At 37.2% G+C, this 19,687-nt stretch overlaps 6 protein-coding genes and 1 long non-coding RNA gene across 7 annotated transcripts; 1 reads left to right on the top strand and 6 right to left on the bottom strand.

Moving 5' to 3' along the window:
- Positions 1 to 6: 6 nt before the first annotated feature.
- On the bottom strand, positions 7 to 2,078 carry LOC104741042 (dynein light chain 1, cytoplasmic). The gene is made up of 2 exons (XM_010461811.3): positions 1,535 to 2,078; positions 7 to 383 (listed from the first exon to the last, which is right to left on the bottom strand). Exons 1-2 carry the CDS (start codon positions 1,763 to 1,765, stop codon positions 225 to 227), a joined length of 390 nt encoding a protein of 129 aa, XP_010460113.1. The 5' UTR covers positions 1,766 to 2,078; the 3' UTR covers positions 7 to 224.
- A 581-nt stretch (positions 2,079 to 2,659) lies between these two features.
- Positions 2,660 to 3,850, bottom strand: LOC109128666 (putative ribonuclease H protein At1g65750). The gene is given in 1 exon segment (XM_087485989.1): positions 2,660 to 3,850. A coding segment is annotated over 1 exon segment (1,191 nt).
- Positions 3,851 to 4,036: 186 nt separating this feature from the next.
- On the bottom strand, positions 4,037 to 5,538 carry LOC147928031 (uncharacterized). The gene is made up of 3 exons (XM_087485988.1): positions 5,118 to 5,538; positions 4,373 to 5,074; positions 4,037 to 4,215 (listed from the first exon to the last, which is right to left on the bottom strand). The coding sequence occupies exons 1-3, from the start codon at positions 5,536 to 5,538 to the stop codon at positions 4,037 to 4,039; spliced, it is 1,302 nt and encodes a 433-aa protein (XP_087342114.1).
- Positions 5,539 to 7,416: 1,878 nt separating this feature from the next.
- Positions 7,417 to 9,744, bottom strand: LOC104741041 (endoglucanase 4). The gene is made up of 5 exons (XM_010461809.3): positions 9,093 to 9,744; positions 8,696 to 8,788; positions 8,348 to 8,621; positions 8,086 to 8,249; positions 7,417 to 7,989 (listed from the first exon to the last, which is right to left on the bottom strand). The coding sequence occupies exons 1-5, from the start codon at positions 9,705 to 9,707 to the stop codon at positions 7,666 to 7,668; spliced, it is 1,470 nt and encodes a 489-aa protein (XP_010460111.1). The 5' UTR covers positions 9,708 to 9,744; the 3' UTR covers positions 7,417 to 7,665.
- Positions 9,745 to 11,188: 1,444 nt separating this feature from the next.
- Positions 11,189 to 12,232, top strand: LOC104741040 (21 kDa protein-like). The gene has a single exon (XM_010461808.3). The coding sequence runs from the start codon at positions 11,242 to 11,244 to the stop codon at positions 11,974 to 11,976; it is 735 nt and encodes a 244-aa protein (XP_010460110.2). The 5' UTR covers positions 11,189 to 11,241; the 3' UTR covers positions 11,977 to 12,232.
- A 3,510-nt stretch (positions 12,233 to 15,742) lies between these two features.
- LOC147928030 (uncharacterized) lies at positions 15,743 to 16,607 on the bottom strand. Its single transcript, XM_087483001.1, has one exon. It carries the CDS (start codon positions 16,457 to 16,459, stop codon positions 15,884 to 15,886), a length of 576 nt encoding a protein of 191 aa, XP_087339127.1. The 5' UTR covers positions 16,460 to 16,607; the 3' UTR covers positions 15,743 to 15,883.
- Positions 16,608 to 16,921: 314 nt separating this feature from the next.
- On the bottom strand, positions 16,922 to 17,814 carry LOC104741038 (uncharacterized). Its single transcript, XR_015579231.1, has 4 exons — positions 17,679 to 17,814; positions 17,336 to 17,502; positions 17,099 to 17,244; positions 16,922 to 17,009 (listed from the first exon to the last, which is right to left on the bottom strand). It is a non-coding gene; the product is annotated as an uncharacterized LOC104741038 (long non-coding RNA).
- Between the last annotated feature and the right edge of the window lie 1,873 nt (positions 17,815 to 19,687).

Genomic DNA, 19,687 nt, shown 5'->3' with positions numbered 1-19,687 from the left:
AAGTTGTTAGAAGAAGAAGAATATGTTGTTGCATTGTTGTGAAGTGGAAACAATAATTCACAAGAGAAAAAAAGTCACTTCTAATTACACAATAAGGAGCCGAGCCACAAAGATTTTTTCGTCTAGGCAGGGGAGATATTAACCCTGTGAATTACACAAGAGTGGTGAATACTACAATGACAAGAGAGATTGAAAGGGAAGGAGAGGGATCATCAGCTTTTGTCTCATTTTTGATCTAACGGCTCCACTGCGGTTTTGAAGAGAAGAACGTAAACTTTGTCGATCTGAAAATATATGAATCCTCCAATGGAATGAGTCACGTATGAACCAAAGCTTGTCCCAACAATGCAGTGCCATGCCGGGCCGTAGGCTGAATCGAAGTCCTGAAAATGTAAGACAGATGGAAAACTCACTTTAGTGGCTAACATAGAAGCTTAAGTTAGGAGAAAAATAGGAGAAAAGAAACATATGTAGGTCTCTTTCGAAATAAGAGATCCATTACCAGAACAAGAAGATAAAACAAGACAAACAGCAGAAGCTGACTCGTATGTCAATCATAAAAAGATAAGGGTAGTAGCCATTATTAAGAGATTAATTAATGAACACTGAGAAAAACAGTAAGCTGCAACCAGAGTGAGCACTATCTTTTTTTTTTTAACTCAACCACTTCATAAAAACAATGTATGAATCAATCAATGTCTCTACCTAGTCGAATATGATAAAAAATGAGGGATTCACAAATTTCTAGCAATCAAAAAGTGCTCCATTTCGGTCCACAAGTTAAAACCAAAAGCTAATCATCAAAGCCCCTCTAAGAAGGAATATTATCCTCACATTGTAAAGTTATAATCATCAAACAATGAGTCATATATACACTATGCAAAAAAAAATGCATAAATGGACAACTCTATATATGGGGTAGTAATGCCAAACTGGTTTATCAGAAGACAACCAAGTTCTGTAAAGAAGGTTGTATATGGGCAAGTTTCAAACCCTACGGCAATTGGCAAACATGCTTCAGAGTTTATCATTAGATAGCATCTAAATCTAACAGCACAAATGGTGCATGCTAGGCTTCATAAGTCATGGCCTAATTCAGCTCCAAAATCATCTCAATAAGCAACAAGAACATCCAGTTTCAAGACTCGTCACAAAGATCACACTTATACTAAACTGATCCTTGCAACACAAAAACGACCAAGTCAAGTAGACTAAAAAGAAGAAGCTACAAATAGAAAAGAAAACAACAATATATGGGACCATATATGAAATTCAATACTCTGCAAGTACACAAAAACGAAAATCCAAATTCAAGATTCATCACATAACAACTTACACACATCTTCAAACCAATCAAGAACGAAAAAGACAATATAACCCCACATTTTTCACAGAAAGCATGAGACTTTGAGACTTAGCCCTAAAACCCCAAAAGCAGTAATCAAATTTCAAAACTCACTCCACAATACGTAACCTTCAGTGAATCCAATTCAACCCAGATACAGAGAAATCAGAAGAGAGAAAAAGATCTAACCTTTTTGAGGGCAAGAGCGAGTCGTTTGTTATCAGCCTTCCCAGGCGTAGCATTCAAAATCTCACGAGACAAACTAAAGGCTCTGTTTTGTTGAGGCAAAGGCATATCTGAAGCCCTAACTCGAACATTAAACTCATCTTTCTGATCTTGATGTTCTTTGGCCTTCTTCTTCTGTATCAAGCTGTTCAAGAACTTGCTTCTTCTCTCTAGTTCTAGCTCAACTCCTTCCATCTCTATCACATCACTCGGCTAAGTAAGACCCTCTTCTTCTTCCCTCTTTCTCCCCTCCCCTTCTAAACGGAAAAAAACCTAAACACCCCTACTTAGTTCGTTAACTGTGTCGGAGCGAACACCATCTGTTTGACGAAATGTCTGAGGGATGAGATGAGATGAGATGGGTAAGGGCTTGTGGAGGAGACAAAATAGCGTTCTTTGTGTTAAGCGGAAAGGAGCCGCCCAAAGAAGACAAATTCCTAAATGTTAATGATTTTTACAAAACTTTTAATTTTGGGTTCGGAGTTTGGACGTTTGGTCATTAAACATTAATTACTCTTGTCTCCTCCTTTTCTCCCATTATTACTCTTCGTTTCTCCCTTACTCCCATGATTAAAAAACATTAATGATTCTTATAATTGCTCTATACATTTATTAGTTCGTGTGTAATTTGGAGAACCAATTAATGTAAAATACCAAATTCATTCTTCGGTGTTGCTTTCAAAATTAAGGAATGTGTATTCAATCAAATATTTTGAAGGAATTGAGTTTTAATGAGTCTTTAGATTATTTCAATTGAGGGAACTTATGGTATAAATCTTCCTAAATGTCATTGAAATCTAAATCTTAATATGTTTAACTAAAAAAAATCTTCTAAACCATCGAAATAACATTGAAACTCCGAAATGTAAAGAACGATATTCAATTCAGACTGCATTTTTGCTTCCAAATGAATTAAGATGAACAATTTGTGATTACAAATATATATATATATATATATATATATATATATATATATATATATATATATATTTAAATACTGATATCTTATAAGGTACGGTTACAAGACTTAAAAACCAAAAAAAGGCCACAGGCCAATACAACAGTGATATAAGAAGAAAGATAAACCGCTTACCCTTGCGACGATCCAGTTGAAGAAGGTTGAAATAAGGCGAACCAGGTGCATAGGAGAGAGTCCCCCGGGGCGTTAGAGCTTCTGGTGAGAGAGAGTGGATTGAGGCGGGCTCGAAGAATTAGCTGAATCTCCTTGATGATAAGTCGGGGTGGTCTAGATATCCCGGTGTGAATTCGAAGGTTCCGTTCCTTCCAAATAAAATATAAGGAAGCTTGATAGGCCAGCTTGATAATAGTTGCAATGTTCTTGTTTGGTGAAACTGATTTAAGCCATATCAGGGAGTTCATGAAAGGAGCTGGAGGATTCAAACTTGCTCGACGAGTGAAGTATGACCAAATTGCTGAGCTGTATTCACAATTGAAGAACAGATGGTCACGCGACTCATCATGAGTAGTGCACAGGACGCAAACTGACGGGGTAGCAAGACCCCAATTCCTTAGGCGGTCATGGGTGTGCAAGCGATTCCAAGTCGCTACCCAGGAAATAAAGGCATGTTTTGGGATGTGATCTTTAAACCACACTGCTTTATGCCAGGAAACTGGATTTGCCGGTGGATGCAGGACAATCCAGGTGTTGGTCGTTGAGAAGATATTTGAAGGCGGTTGTTGACCTATTTTCCAAAGAAAAATATCATCATGGTCACAATCGGATAAATTTGGAACCGGTGGCAGACTGATTTTCAAGAGAGCTATGATCGGGTTCCTGCTTCTGCTAGAGGCAATCCACCAGTTATCTTCTCGCACAACATCTTTTACAACCACATCTATTGGTAAGCCAACAGTCTAAGGTCCAGTTGGGCCAGCCAAATCTATCAAGGGACCAAGACCAGTCCAATTCTCAAGCCAAAAGTTTGCGGTTTCACCCGAGCCAATCTCACACACTATGAATTGTCTGGCTAGAGGGCGAAGCTTACAGAGTTTACGCCAAATCCAGCTTCCTGCAGTATCAGGATTTAACTCCCAGAAGTTCTTATTTCCAATCAGATGGAGTCTGACCCACGAGACCCATAAGGAACCTGCCGCAGAAAAGAGAAGCCATATTAGCTTTAGGGCTAATACCTTGTTCCAGTCTGCAAGCCGTCGCATACCGAGACCACCACTTTCTTTTGGCGTGCAAACAGTTTCCCATGCTATTTTTGCCCCGTGAGCTGAGTTGGGGACCCCTTTCCAGAGGAAGGCATTGCACATTTGTTCCAACCTTAGCAGACATTGGTTGGGTAGGAGGAATATGGAAGACCAGAAATTAATGGTTGAGTAAATAACTGACTTGAGGAGTTGTAATCGGCCTGCAAAAAAGAGGTGTCTTGCTGTCTAGGAGGTGAATTTGTTGGTGATTTTGTCGATGAGAGGTTGGTAGTCCTGTTTCTTCATCTTTTATGCCATTAGGGGAACTCCAAGGTATCTAACCGGTAAGGTTCCTTGGGAGACACCGCAGATCATTGCAAGAGACCTGCATCTGTCCTCATCGTCGCTGTCAATTAGAAGGGCAGATTTTTGTCTATCTATCCCTAGCCCGGAGCCGGATTTGAATTCCTCTAGGATCTCCAAAATCCCTTATAATGAAGATTGTGTTTCGTCAAAGAACACCAAAACATCATCTGCAAAGCTTAGATGGGTAATGATAGGGACTGAGCATTGAGGATGAGGTTGGAATCTTGCATTTAAGACACTTTTGTTTAAGGATTTGGCTAAAATGTCCATGACAAGGACAAATAAGTGAGACGACATTGGGTCCCCTTGTCTGATACCCTTCTTCCCCTGAAAGTAGCCTATTAGCTCTCCATGGAAGGCGATACTGAGGAGGTAGATCTAAAGCGATCAGGATATTAATGAGAAATTCCCAATTAACGTTGTCGTAAGCTTTTGTTAAGTCGATTTGGAGGCATCCCCTAGTAGTATGCCCTGGAGTTTGAAAGTTTTCCACCAATTCTGATGCCAATAAGACGTTTTCACAAAGCAGTCTCCCTTTTATAAACCCCACTTGATTACCCTGAACAGCTTGAGAGATAAACATCTTGAGTCTGTTAGAGATCAAGCGAGTAATGACTTTATAAACCGTGTTGCAACAAGCAATAAGTCTGAACTGGGAGAGATGATCTGCTCCAGGAGTCTTAGGTATGAGAGTGATGGCCGTGGAGTTGAATATTTTTAAGAGGTGTCCAGTTAGAAAGAACTCTCGAACTGCCGCTATTGTGCTATCCTTTACCAGTGCCCACGTTTCCCAGAAGAATTTCATCGGGAAGCCATCTGGCCCTAGTGCTTTGTCCTTTGGCATAGAGAAGATGGTTGAAATAATTTCCTGATCGGATGGAATTGAAGAAAGTTGAGCTGCAAGAGCCGAGTCACATCTGAAGGGGTGAATAGATTGGATATGCTCCACCGAGAAGGGAGTAACAGAGCTGTTTGAAGATCCTAAGAGATGGGAATAGTAAGTGACAATCATTTGCTTGATCACCTACAAGCATCCAAGGGGCAGTTGAAAGTGGAGTTGTAGAGATGAGAGTGCTTATGTCCTCCCACAAGGTTCTCCTGTCCAGAACAGTATGCTTGCCATAGATGAAAGCCACTGCGAACGATTGAGAAAGGTCAGGTAATTTGATACTGCAAAGGATAAGCTGAGCCGTTCTTTTAAAGATAATCACTGTTACAAAGGGGTGCCACACTATCCATATTCTTCCCAAGGGAGCGGAGCAATAATTATTATCCATCCTCCAACCAGGAAAAGCTGCGGCCAAAATGCTAGTGGCATTCTCCTCTACCACCCGAGTTTCTAAAATACCGCCTACCAAAAGGTTATTTGAAGCTATCGAGCTTCTAACTATCCGTTGACGAGAGTGGCTATTTAAGCCTCTTATGTTCCAACAAAATGTCGTCATAATATAACAAAAAAAAGGGGGGGGGAAGCCTCTGCTTTCAAAAAGGGGGCTGCTCGCTCGAGGCTTCCCCTCGGGACGAGACAGGAGTTCTAGAATTCTTGGCTCTAACCTGACTATGCCAGATTTTTTGGTGTTTTTTCTTGGCCTTGGCAGACAATTCTTCCCAACCTGGGGGAATAGGGAAGACTGGATCGTCGCCACCATCTAACTTCCCTGATTTAGCTTCCTTGGTCACGATCCCCGCGGTTAGACTCTGAAGTTTAACAATGGGATAAGTAGTATCCGGTAAGATTGAGGTGGGGTTACCCAGGAGAGGGGATTCGGAGACTGCTACTGATTTGATATCCGCTTTGGCCACCCACTTGAACTTGTCCTTGTTGTCCGTAGAGGATAGCAAAGGAGGTTTTGATGCTGTTCGGGGAGTAAGAGGAGGGGGTGTACTTTTGGACCTCTTCTTGGAACGAGATCGCCGCCTACTAGGTTTTTTTCCTTGAGTCCCATCTTAATCATTACCGGGAGCTTGGGATTCTACAAGAAGTGGAGAGGGTGACTGGAGGATGACCGAGGGGTGGGTTACTTCCTTAGAGCACAATGGTAAGTCCTTCTTGAAAGGCAAGTTATTCATCAAGGGCTTTGGGCATCGGCTTAGGAGATGTCCATATCTCTCACAATTGAGACACTTGGGAGGCGGGCGAGGATACTCCACTGCCACACGAACGGAATTTCCTTGGACATCCTTAACTACCACTATGGAGGGGAGAGGGGTGTTGAGTTTGATAACGACCTTCACCTTGGTAGCACCAATGTTGATTGGATCCAATCGAGATTTTTCGGTGTGAAGAGGTTTACCAATACCACTAGCGATAACGCTGAGGCCTTGTAGGGAGTATAGTTGAGGGGGGACGTTCTTCAAAATTGCCCAGGTAAGGGCAGTTTGGAGTTCCTGTAATTCCATGAGACCCTCTGGCGACCAGGGGTGAACTGTGCAAGAGCAGTTGCCCGCTTGCCAAAAGCCGACGTCACCAACCCACTGACGAGTGGAGGGGGAAGGAATGAAGATTAGACCGGCAGACTCGGAGATGATCCGAACAGTGATGTCACCAAATCGTCCCCATATAGGGTTCAGATCAGTAAAAATCCTGCCAGCCGGAGGACAGAGACTGTGGAATTGAGCGACTAGGTGCCCCTTCCACATCTCAACAGATTTTAGCAAGACAGATGGTGGAGCTATCACCACCGGAGTGCCATCCTCCATAAACGACGGAGGGTCCATTTGCTGCAGATTCATGAGGGAAGCCTTGAACGAGGTGGCCCACGCTATTGGAGGTTTTGGGTGGTGGGATGAGTCGGAAATCGTGGTGTTATTTGAGGAAAGGTTTCTTCGATCTGGGTCCGTTGAAATCGGATTCTGAGTGAAGTGTTGAGCTGTAGCAGAGGTAAGGGGCTCCACCATGGCGCAAGGAGGCTGAGTAGCGGACAAACTCACTTCCGGAGGCTGGAATGATGTTCCCTCTGCCTCAAGCTGAACTGAATGTCCCAGAGTTTCTGATATTGGATCAGATCTAGAAGGAGTGGTAGCTACTTCAGGAGAAGAGGGAGAGGATCCCTTAATCTCAACCGAACTAGCTGTAGGGAGTGAAGCAGTGGGAGGATTGACCGGATCAGCTCTCTCGCCGGGAGGAGCTTTCATATCTCCGCTGAATGAGGGCGCGGATGCAGTGAGGACACGAGCAAACTTCGAGGTACATGGGTGGGATCTCTGCGGGGGACGTCCTTTCTTTTTCGCCATATCAAATTTCTCATCTGCCGGCGTGAGGCCAACCGACGGCGGCGATTAGGGTTACGAAGTTCTAATCGCTTTAAAAGTCGCCTCAGGTATGTTCTTTTCGTTTTCTTTTAGTTATCTTCAAAAATTACAAATATATTTTTGGTACATTCAACAATGATTTGTGGAATAAAATTTCTTATGATTGACTAATTCTTATGGTTTATAAAGTGTAAAAACATTAAGAATTGTCAACATCTGGTAGGGTGGTCTAGTAATCAGCACAACACTAGAGTTTTTACTCTAACAAGAAGATAATCATCATAATCTTTGTAGACCTCATTGCTTTTGAGGTGTGAAATCTAAGAACGGGCCGAAAAGTAACCAAGAAGGCCCAACAGAGGTGCGTTGATGTAAGTCGTCGGCTCGGTCAGCTGAAAGTAGGGTCTCGAATCAGGAAAATCGTCAGTGACATTAGGGCCACCAACGACGGCACCAATCAGTAAGTTAGGGTTAGGATTCGGACTGAGGAAGTAAGGAGAACCGTCTTTGCACCCTATACGACCAGGATGGTCCACGACTGAAGGAACCGAGCTGCCACGATGGTGAATCATCTGTGGAAACTTTGGACCGTATCCAACCATGTACGACATTTTCATCGGATTATCTCCTAGTATGTAGTCCACCTATTTTATAACGTACGCCACCATACACATTAACACTTACGTTGATTAAACGTCTCAATGGTGAAACAGAGTTATGATGGTTAATTAGTTTTATACCTGACGCTTGGCGGTTTGGCGTAGAAGAGCAGGCGAAGCTGTGAAATCACCACATTGCACCACCTTTTTGGCGTGACTTAGATAATTAGAATATGTAAGTAACAAAAACGACAATGATGTTACATGCTGCATATTGCTCCCTCCACTCTTCACTAATAGTCCTCCTGTATAGTATGGATACAAGTATACGTACAATATGATCAAGAATACCACAAAAAAATATTATCAAATAAACTATATATTAATTTTAAAATTTTAATACCTTGTGAGTATTGGACTTGAGGATGGGAGATTCCAGGCAATAAAGAACAGATGAACTCATCAGCGTTTTGCGTAAAACTCTGAAAATAATCTGCTTTTCCCATTAACACCATTTTGGAGATTAAGACATTAATCCCGGCATGTTTGTTATCCCAACCAAACTCGTGGATCGTATCTCCAGCTCTTAGAATAACTTGGTTCTTCACAATGAACTCTCTATACACACGTTTCTTTGAAGCTTTGTGTAGCCATGCTGCTCCCCAAAGCAACTCATCCTATACACACAACTTCATTAACTAAAGCTTATGAAATTAAGAAATGTCATATCGTTGGTAAAATCTGTAGTTACCTCGTAACCGTTGAAATCGCAATAAAAAGGACACACTGCTTGGTAAAGACTATCACTGTACGCTCCTCGGTACTTTTGGGCGAACGCAAACACCTGTTTATACATTTCCATATTATAGGTAAAAAAAATACACAAAGTCAAAAGTTTAATTTGTTTCTTTAATTAAGTAATGTGAAATGGTTCGTACGTTTCTAACAAAAATAAAGTAGTTCATACTTCATAGTAGGTCTAAATCTTATGCATGTGGGTCAAAAATGTACGGAAACATGATTAGAAACCAATAAAGAGAATATTTATCACACAAGCAAAGTATAATAACCAATTGCTAACACTTTTTTTTTGGACAAAATCACGATTTGTGTTCGTATTAAAAGAAACGTTAAAGTAATAAAAGTACCCTTGCTGCTCGGTCCAGGAGCATCTTGGAGTATGCTGGATCGCGTTTTTCGAACACGATCGACGCGGCTGCTAGTGCGGCTGCGGTTTCTCCGGCGACTTCCGAACCAGGATGGTCTTTATCGATTTTATAAACCGTTCTAAGCGTGTCCATGTCCTCGGGACGCTCCCAGCAATTATGATCGGAGTAAGCGTCTCCGACTTGAACAAAGACGACTCCGGAAATCTGAGTCGCTTTCATGAGATAATCCGTTCCCCATTTGATAGCTTTCACGGCGTTTTCAAGCTCCGGTCCCATCGTTTTACCGAAATCTATGACGCTCCACGACATCATCGTAGTCGTGAACGCCATCGGGAATCCAAACTTCACGTTATCTCCGGCGTCGTAGTATCCTCCCGTTAAATCCACTCCGGCGGAGGAACCGTCGCGCAAGGCGGAGTCACGGCGCCATTTAAGACGTTGATCTGGTGGGAGTTTGCCGGAGCGTTGACCCTCGAAGAAGAGGATGCTTTTACGGAGAGCGTCGCGGTAGTCGTGTCCGGCGTATATCTCCGGTGATATAAGGAGAAGCACGGCGAGCATAATCGCCGGAGTCATAAATGAGTTTCCCGCCATTTTATGTTTCTCACTTTGGTTCTCTTTTTTGTTATTGACGAATGAGAAGCGTGGAGTGGGCTAATATTTTTATACTCAAATAAAAAGACAAGAATCAATGAAAAGTCGCCACGTGTATGTAATGGATTGGACCAAGTTCCAGTTGGGTAATTACGCTTGATTGACGTGAGATTTTTGATTTTAGTATCATCCATCCCAATAATGTAGGCTTTTTAGGAATTACGCATATACGACCGTATCCATGAGGATTAACCAATATTTACTTTTTATATTCGTTCATACTTACTATATATCGTCTCGGCGTTTTATAGCAAGTTAGCAACTCTCAAAAGATTTTTGTAATACTTATTAACATCTAAAGTTCCTATTCATGGACCAATGTGCGTAATTTGACTACGTTAACTGAATAACATCAGAAAATTAATTCGAACTCCAAACGGGATTGTTTAGTTTTATCTAATGATGTGAACATTCAAATTAGCTTTGAATGTAATTTATAATGTAACATGGACAAAACACTAGTACTAGTTTAATATATTGTAATTATATACTAATTTATACTGTAGTTGAAAAATGCATTAGTCTAAACAATTATCTGATCGTTCAAATTTGTTATCGTTTCACATATCCTAATGAGTTTAAACGAAGCAGTTTCAATGGCTATACTTTTTAAGTATTAGTAAGCAATAATATGATGGGAAAAAGTAGAATTTTATAAACTTAGGATATACGATATGAAACGTTGACAATTTGACATACATTCAATCATGCATGATAAACCATATGATACGATTTGTGGGAGATACGAGGTTGACTTATAAAACGAGGGATGTTGCAATTTGCATAAAGCTAGCTGACGGCTGAAGCATCTAATCTTCCTTGCTCAATGCGCAAAACAATTTTTTCGGCTGCTTAAAAGAAAAAAACGTAAAGCCAAGATTACTGGGAACCAAACAAATTAATTGAAACTGTTTTGCTTTCAACGCTACTTGGATACAACCAATAGAAAAAAAAAAAAAAAAGCCAAACGCACACACACCTTGTAATTGTTCTTGTGTTAATCAATCCATGATCTATACCTCTTGTGGATTTATGAATCATTCATTAGTCAATTTAAGCCAACGATTTATAACACTTCTTTAAAACAGTTGCATTCATTTTTTTATTATACTACAGGGTATGATCTATTTTTTAGCTTATATTGATCGAAAAGAATGCAATAAAATGAGTCAACTAGTATATAGATAAAGCTACCACCGTCTGATACATTTCTTTATGCCATGGTATCAATGAGAGCTCTTAACTTTGATTTTTTTTTTTTTTCTTAAATTTGATTTGCCTTACCTCACTTACTCAGTTACTTGCTCTATATACCGGTAATACCGGTCTTAGTGGACTAGCTAGATGATAAAGAGTTTGCATTACTATTCACCAAATATGTTAAATACATTATTCCGGACCAGATCGGCCCATTAGACGGATGGTTTCAACATTATCCCCCAACCCATCAAAATTGATTATAATCCTAATTTACATGTTTTTCCAGTATAAATATAAACCTGAGGTCCCAAATACCAAAACCATCCATAACCCAAAAAGAGTCACTTCCGTGTCACAAAAAACCAACACACATAGAACAGAAGAAACCATGAAACCTTCTCTTTATCAACCACTTCTCTTCTTCTTCTTCTTAGCCACCTTCCTCCCATTAATCCTGACCGTCCGTTCCCAATCAGACGACTCAGATTTCATCCGCACTAGCTGCAACACCACATTATACCCTGACGTATGCTTCTCTTCTCTTTCCTCCTTCTCTGGCTCCGTCCACAACGACTCGGCTCTCTTGGCTCGAGCCGCAATCTCCGTTACTCTCACCAAGTCCATTGACTTAGCCTCATACCTCGCAAACATCACCACTCCCCAACCAGAGAGCCAAGACGAGGGTGCCCACCACCCAACCGCAGCCGCCGTTTTTCATGACTGCTTCGATAACCTTAAAGACGCGGTCGACGAAATGAAAGGCTCGATGAAACAGATGAGGGAGCTGGTCTCGACTGGTTCTCTCGAGTCGTTCAGGTTCCAAATGAGTAACGTGCAGACGTGGCTCAGTGCTGCTTTAACCGACGAGGAGACTTGTACGGACGGGTTTAAAGACATTCACGATGAGCCGAGGAAGGATGAAGTATGCGCACGGGTCGATGACGTAAAGAAGATGACTAGTAATGCGTTGGCTCTAGTTAATCGATGTGTTGATAAGGCAATACATTGATCATTATATCAAATATTTATCAAAGATTCTTCTTCTTCTAATTTTTTTTTTTTTTTTACTTGGAATTTTACTTGGAAAAGAAATTATTGTCTTTTTATTTCGTTTTTGGTTCTCACGCGTGCATGATAGAGATACAATAAGATAAGCCTATTTGTTATTGGCTGTAATGAAAGAGTATTGAGTAGTGATATAATGTAGTTGTTAACGCTTTTTGTTTGTCGAAATTACGAAAAGAATCAAGTGTGTGTGGAAATAATTGGTAGTCTATTCTTTCTTATTTTTATTTGTCCTTTTACTATAAAATCGTTTTAGAAGGTTTCAAAACATTAGAAAATCATTATGAAGGTACAAAATTGTATGAGCTGCTTTTAGCTTTTTGATCGAGAAAAAACAAGAAATAAGTTGACTTTATCTGAATTTAAAATTTAGTGGTAGACAAAATAAGTTTGTTGTCGTTGCGTAGTTTAAGTGGTGATAAAATTATATAAAACCAAAAAAAAAAAATCGGAAGAATCTTGGCAAATGATTTTAAATAATGCAAGAAAGTGAAATTATAAACGTCTTAAAACAAAATATTATGGATTGGTTCAGAACGAAAATTACTAATTACAACCTAAATGACACGCTTATTCTAAAGTGATGAATAAAGCACATGATTGAAAACTAATGACGGCTAATGGTGGTGCATAAAAAAAGTATATAATGGCTAATGTATGCATGCGCTGTAACTCCACCACTATTACATAGACGTTTATCTGTTAATGCGCGACAAGCTATAGAGGAGCTAGTTCAATGGGTTGTTGCAACATGTATAATTAAGCGGATACACATGCATACACTTATCTTTTGGTAACCATTTTTGAATATATATGTGCGTATGTCGGTATGTGTATATACGTGTGTGTGTCACTACTGTTCTCCAAGTGTGGGAATATAAATTATATATAGTGTTTGGTTCACCAAACGTAGATTCGCATACATGTGATGTATATATATGATACACCAACCGTAAATGTTTATGATTATGAGAAAATCTTCGGTTAAATGATGAGAGATTCAAAGTCAAAACCGATTAATAATATATATGGGAATCAATTTACGGTATGATGCGTGAAGAAATATAATGTTTGATTTGTAATTTACAAAAAAAGAAAAGTGATGGAAAAATTTATAATTGGTTTGGAAGTATATGTTGGAGAAGTATATATGATCCCGTGATCCCTTTGAAATTGACCACTAACCCATTTGTTTGTCATAAGTCATAACACACAACGGACATAATAGAAACTCATCTCTGTCTCACATGCCTTCTCACGCCTTATCCTTTTCTAGTTTATAAGATAATGATTAACCTATTATACAATCACCTAAGTTATGTCTATTGTAAAGTATTCATATCTAACTAAGTCACTGAAAATGTTTCGTTTGGTACAATATGCCATCAAAAATTGCTTTCAAAAACATAATTTAATTATAAGAATATTCTTTACCAAAAAAAAACAAAAACAAAACGCTGATTTGTGCATAACTTTCCGTAGTACGAGACTTCTCTAGATTTACAGAATATGATAAGTTTTGAATGGTTTTAAAAGGTCAAAGTGTATTCGTAGTATTTTACTAAGGATGTGGAACAAATGACGAGAAAAATGAGAAAACCTCAAAAAGCAAATAGGTAATCAGAAATGGGGAAGAGAGGAGGGTTCACGAGACGCAAAGAAACAAGAGTCTTTTTTTTGTTTTCTTGTCACAATCCCGAGGGTCCATCTCTGTTGTATCTACCTGTTATTGCTTATTTTTAGACACGTATTCATTTTCTGATGAATATGTTTTTCCTTGCTAAGTTGGGGAACTCAAAAAACACATTCGCCAGCCATAATGTTGTATCCATTAATTCATGATGTTAGTTTCAAAAATAATGTTTAGATTTCAGTGTGTTACACTGTTGCGTGTAAAATGTACTATTCATATTCGTAAACAAATCTCTGTCAAAAGTACTACTCATTAGTCATTATAAACAATTTTTTCCAATGAGTAGCCATCGATCGTTTGTTCACTTTTTTGTTTCTTATCATTTTTTTTTTCGGCCAAACTTTTGTTTCTTTATCTTTCCAAATTGTTTCTTTTAAATATGATTCTAAAGGGCTTTCAGAGCCCAAAACGTAAACCTAGTCCAAGTAACCATCGGTGATTCTTCTTCTTTTCGTTTTGTTTATTTGTTTCTTATGGGACATGTAGACAACGGAAACTCGAAAAACCATCTGCAATAATATCATTACATACATAGTCACATGACTCACATCCTAAAATACCCTATATAATAAAAACGGAAGTACACAACATTATTTTGTATACTATATAATTTTAATAAATTGGTTACAAATAGGTTATAGATTAAGTTTTATATTTTTGTATAGTTTGGATTTATTGTTTACAAAAATCTTAAAGAGAATATTCTAAAGAATCATTTGATATCATCTAACTTACCATATTAATTTTCTTTATTAAATTATTCATCAAATAAAATCATTTGATATCTAACTTAACATATTAATTTGTTAATTATTATTACACTTCACCTCTCATATATATATATATGAGTCTATTTTGTGAAACAAATAAATTATCATATTATTTATTGTAATTAAAAAATAGTTTTATTTACGGATATATCATAAGTTGAATTTTTAAGAACAAATATAAATGATTCAATCTATAAAATATTCGATTTTTAATAAGATTATTCTTTAAAAATAATATCTATTGAATTAAAATTTTTACTGAGTAACGGGTCAAAATTTGAATATTTAAATTCAATTTCATACTTTTTTGTTGAATTTTACAATTTTATATAATATTATAAACTTTAAATAATTTGTTTTGAAATATTTTTAAAATGTTGAAACTCGATATTAAAGTTAGAAACTATAAACATTCTAAATTGGTTTGTTATAGCAATGTCAATAATATGTCACTATAATATGAAAGAATTAAAAAAAAACAAGTATATTAAAACAAAAAATATAACAATATATTAAATTACTCATAATATAATAATTCGCTTTTTAAAAACCAAATTCACAAAATTATGTCTTATAATGACATTCAAGTCATGAGATAGAATATACATTGTTGAAATAACTTCACGTACATAAACTAATAAAACATATTAAAATTTTATTTTAAAATAGACAATATACAAAATTTTGTATAAAATAAAATTTAACCAGCGTTATAGCACGTACACTTATCTAGAATCATTAACAATATAAATCTTACAAAATAAGTGTCTTTTTCAAGTCATCATATTTAACATATGATTTTATTGCATAATATTTTATCCAAAAAAACTTTTAAAACCAATCACATAAATTATATTTTATAAAAAAATTACAATGTAAATAAAATGAATTTCAACCCGTACTCTAGCACGGGTCTTAATCTAGTTTTATTAGTACTAAAGAAAACATTTGAACCTAACAGTCTTACATGGTAATTGGTAAGTTTGTAGCTAATAGGAGTCTTTTGGAAAAAAAAACTTTAAATTCACGACCTTCGAATCATGGATAATTAGCATTAGCAATTTAGCACCCTAGCTAGGTAGATCCATCTGAATTCACACAATCAAAAACTACTTAAATCTATAAGCTAGACATGTGCAAATGACATTTCAAGTTTCAGTAAAGGTCATATTAAATATATACAAAGGATTTGATGCATGTATAAACCAGATCAATAATAATAGAGGATGACTGAGACATTTAACAAATTAAAAAATAATGATCTTTAGGAGCATATAAATAAATAAATAAAGGAAGAAAGAGTATTCATGCATAAAGAAAATGTAAAAAAAAAAAAAAAAAAAAAGTAAGCATAAAAGTTACATAATTAACTCATCATTGTTTTTAATCTAACCCTTCTTCGCATCGGCTTGCTCCCTCGTAGCCCAGCCCATGATCTCCTTTTTAAGATGTTCTTCAACAGTTTTGAACACCGCGAGAAACGGGTGATAGTGATTAGAGCGATCAGCCTCCATACACTTGACCAGGGTTTTAAAAGCAGGTGTAGGACTAAAACAACTTCTCTCACACCTCCCGGTCTTCTTACATTCTTTGCGGAAGTCATTCCAAGCCATAAAGGCTTCTTTGCAAGGTCCGCCTGTCATGAACTTTTCAACCAGCGTGTATGTGTTGTCCTTTGGCTTTGCATGGAGGAAGACTTCGGTCTCCCTCTCCATCAGTTCTTCGCCATCTCTCCTCAACGCGAAAAACGGCTGAAAGTAATCAGAGCGAGCCTTCATACATTTTTCCAGCATCGAACAGGCTTCCCGGTTATCTTTCGCCTTATCACCACCTATACAAGCTGTAAATAATTCTCCGCAACCACCTCCTTTCATGAACACATGTAATCGATCTCTCACTGCCTTCCGCGAAATGACTTGGTTATCATCAGGTTTGGATTTGGGTTTCATATCCGTGGATGACATGATTCCTATGCTAATTCACGTTCAGCCCCGGATTTAGTCAGAAAGCTCCGTGTTTTTTCACCTTAGGCTCTTTTATTCTTTATTCACAAGGCATATATATAAGATTTGAATATACTCCTTTTACATAAGAAAAAGGCAATATATTGAGAAAAATGTAAATATATACCAAAAGAGCTGAGAGCAATATTAATGGGAGGTTCATATATTGGGGTACTTATATACTGTTTGAGTTTTTTTTATGAATTAATTGTGTACTGTTTTGAAAATAAAAACCCATGATTTTTAGTTAAAATTTTCTTTTACAATGGTAGGTTATAATTTTGGGACTCTTAATTCTGAAAATATAGTTTTTTGAAATTTAAAATTTTTAAATAGAATAGAAATAGTATAAATGTTTAAACATTTAAGATTTTATAAAATAGGAAAATATTGCCTTTAATTAATTTTTAAACATATAAAACATAATAAAAACATTAATACTGAAAGAATGATTCTATTAAATGTATTCGTGTATGTGTAGCTTGAAAACGAAACAAAAAGCTTCCGAAACCTGCAGAATCACAAACCATTCACATTCATCAAGGTCAGAGAAAAAAAAAGGTAAGTATATCATATTTGGTGGAGACATAACAAACCCACTGGCTTAAGTGTTGTGCCATTGCTTTGAAGCTTTTCCAAGGCTGCTCGTTTATGATGATTACATTACTTGGATGTTTATTGGCGGATAAAATTGACAGCCAAATGTCGACAGGTCCACAGTACTTGCGAAAGATATTTAGGCTTACCTGGTGTACAAATCATGTAATCTAATAGCTGAATCGAGTAAGAGAGCTTGCAGATACCTTTCAGTTCCAAGAAAATGAAGAAAGGACTTACGAGTTCCCAAGCTTTGATATGTCTTCCTGAATTAGTCCATCTAAGAGAGTAACCTTTTCAAGATTGTAACAATGGAGTCCAGCCTTTGCAAAGAGTTTGTCATAGGGACTACATCCACCCGGCATTATCCCATTATACGTATGGTTGCAGAAATCAACATCAAATCCCTAAAATTACAAATTCAACAAATATTAAATTTGGAATGCGAAAGCACAAAACTTGCAAAACACAATTTCAAGAAATCACACCCAAAAAGAAAAGGGATCAGATATAATTTAACTCTCACTAAAACTTAAAAGACATGACTAACAATGATACATAGTAGGAAAGAGCAATAACATACCCTGTTCTTAGATAAACTTTGGTCAGTGAAGGATCCAACTCATTGAGAAACAAATCAGACCCAAATCTAATCAAACCACTGAAGTCATATAACACCAAGTTCCAAAAGAAAGACATGCTCTACTACCAAATCCAACAACCTCTCACAAAACTGAAGAAGCTAAAAGTGAAATCAAATGAAAGAGAGAAAAATTCTTGCAAAGAACCCTAATTTGGGGATCAAAAATCAAAAATCAAAGAATCCTAATTTGGGATCAAAAATCAAACAACCCTAATTCGTTTACCTAATCGCAACCTCCTCTGGTTCCATCTCTCCTCCGCCGATTCAATCTCCTCCGACCCCAACCTCCTCTGATTCCATATCCTTCAATTCCATCTTCTTACTTTGTCGATTCGGGAGTTCTAACGCGAGAGAGAGGAAAATAAATAAAATTTGATCGATCCAATTTTTTTTTCCTTTTCTATTATTTTGTTTTGCCAATAAAACAACGACACGTATCGCCTCTTAGACCTTCTCCAACGGTGAAAATGCTATTTTGAGTTTTTTAATTTTTTAAGAATATATGTTGTACTTTTTTGAAATAAGAAATTGTGAAAAAGTAATTAAAACTTTGCTATTCCAATGGTGAAGTTCTTATTGGGGTTTTTAATTTTGAAAAAAAACATATTTTTCAAAAATATTATTTATGAAATGAAATTATTTTAAGTAAAAAATAATTACCTTGAATGTTTAAATATTTTAAACTGTATAAACATAATTAAGTAACAAAGGAAACTAATCTGCTTGAATTCTCTAGTTGTTGCTATTTGTTGACCCGACCAAACTGATCACAAGTCTGCCATGGTCTCTCTGACTAAACTGATCGTAGTAATAAACCATCTTTTTCAGCTACCTTTTCCAGATTGTGAAGCTGGGACAACTAAACACAGATCCCACAGCATCCGCGCTCTCGCTTAAAGGGCTGCACAATACGCAAAAAGACATGTAGAACAACAAAAACAACAAAAACAACAACAACAACAACAGCAACAACGACAACAAAGCTATCGGTTTCCTAGTTCTGTATCAAAACAATGCATATTTATATTCAATTGTTTGCAACATAACTGAGTGACTCAAAATTTAAGGTTTATGGGACTTACTTTATCAGAATAGGTTCATAGGCAGTCACTAAGACATCTGTATCAACTCCCTTAAGACGCAGATTTGCCACATATACCTGTAGAATAAACCATCACATTAGACCAGATGTGTCTCAAGAACCAAACTTATGGAAAAAAGGGACAAAACAAGGATAAGCTTAATTACATTTGCTAGGTTTTGTGCTTCTCTTCCCTGTTTCCTTTAGATAGAGCATGTAATGATCGTTGTTAGAGAAAACAAATAGAGAGGAAACTTATGGGCAAACAAACTGTCAAGATCATGTGTATGGACATTTACCAGCTCTCCAGCAGGGATGTTTCTGTACGACAGTCCAGGCATCCTAGAGTACGACATCATAGACTCCAATTGCAGTTTCTCCAAATTAACCTCAACAAAAACAGAAATACATAGATTAAATTAGCAAAAACTTATCATATTCAAGAGACTACTTATTGATTGAAGCAAAAAGCAGAGATACAAATAAGAATATCAGAACAAGCTGTAGAGCTGTATGAAGACAAGACCGATGGAAATAAACAATCTATGCCTAAACTCTGTTGAAGCATAATCAAATCTCGTATCACAACATATTTGCATAACATAACATATTTACATAACACAACACATTTGTATAAGTTAGTTATTTGATTAAGGGACGCAAGTTGTTACGTTTTACAGTTGTGTCTTTTGATCAAAGAGTTGTGTCTGGTCTGTTATCACAACACAATAGTTCGGTTCATATAAGTATAGATCGAGTCTTTGTAACACAACACAACCGAGTCTGTAATACATTCAAATTTCAGATCAATAAAAGTATTACTTTCTTACTCTGTTTTTTCACTATCGTAAACACAAAACACAAAACA

This window comes from Camelina sativa, chromosome 14 (genome assembly GCF_030686135.1).
Source record: "Camelina sativa cultivar CO46 ecotype springtype chromosome 14, ASM3068613v1".
Classification (NCBI taxonomy): Eukaryota; Viridiplantae; Streptophyta; class Magnoliopsida; order Brassicales; family Brassicaceae; genus Camelina; species Camelina sativa.
The sequence above is the reverse complement of the archived record's forward strand: the minus strand, read 5'-3'. Positions and strand labels throughout refer to the sequence as shown.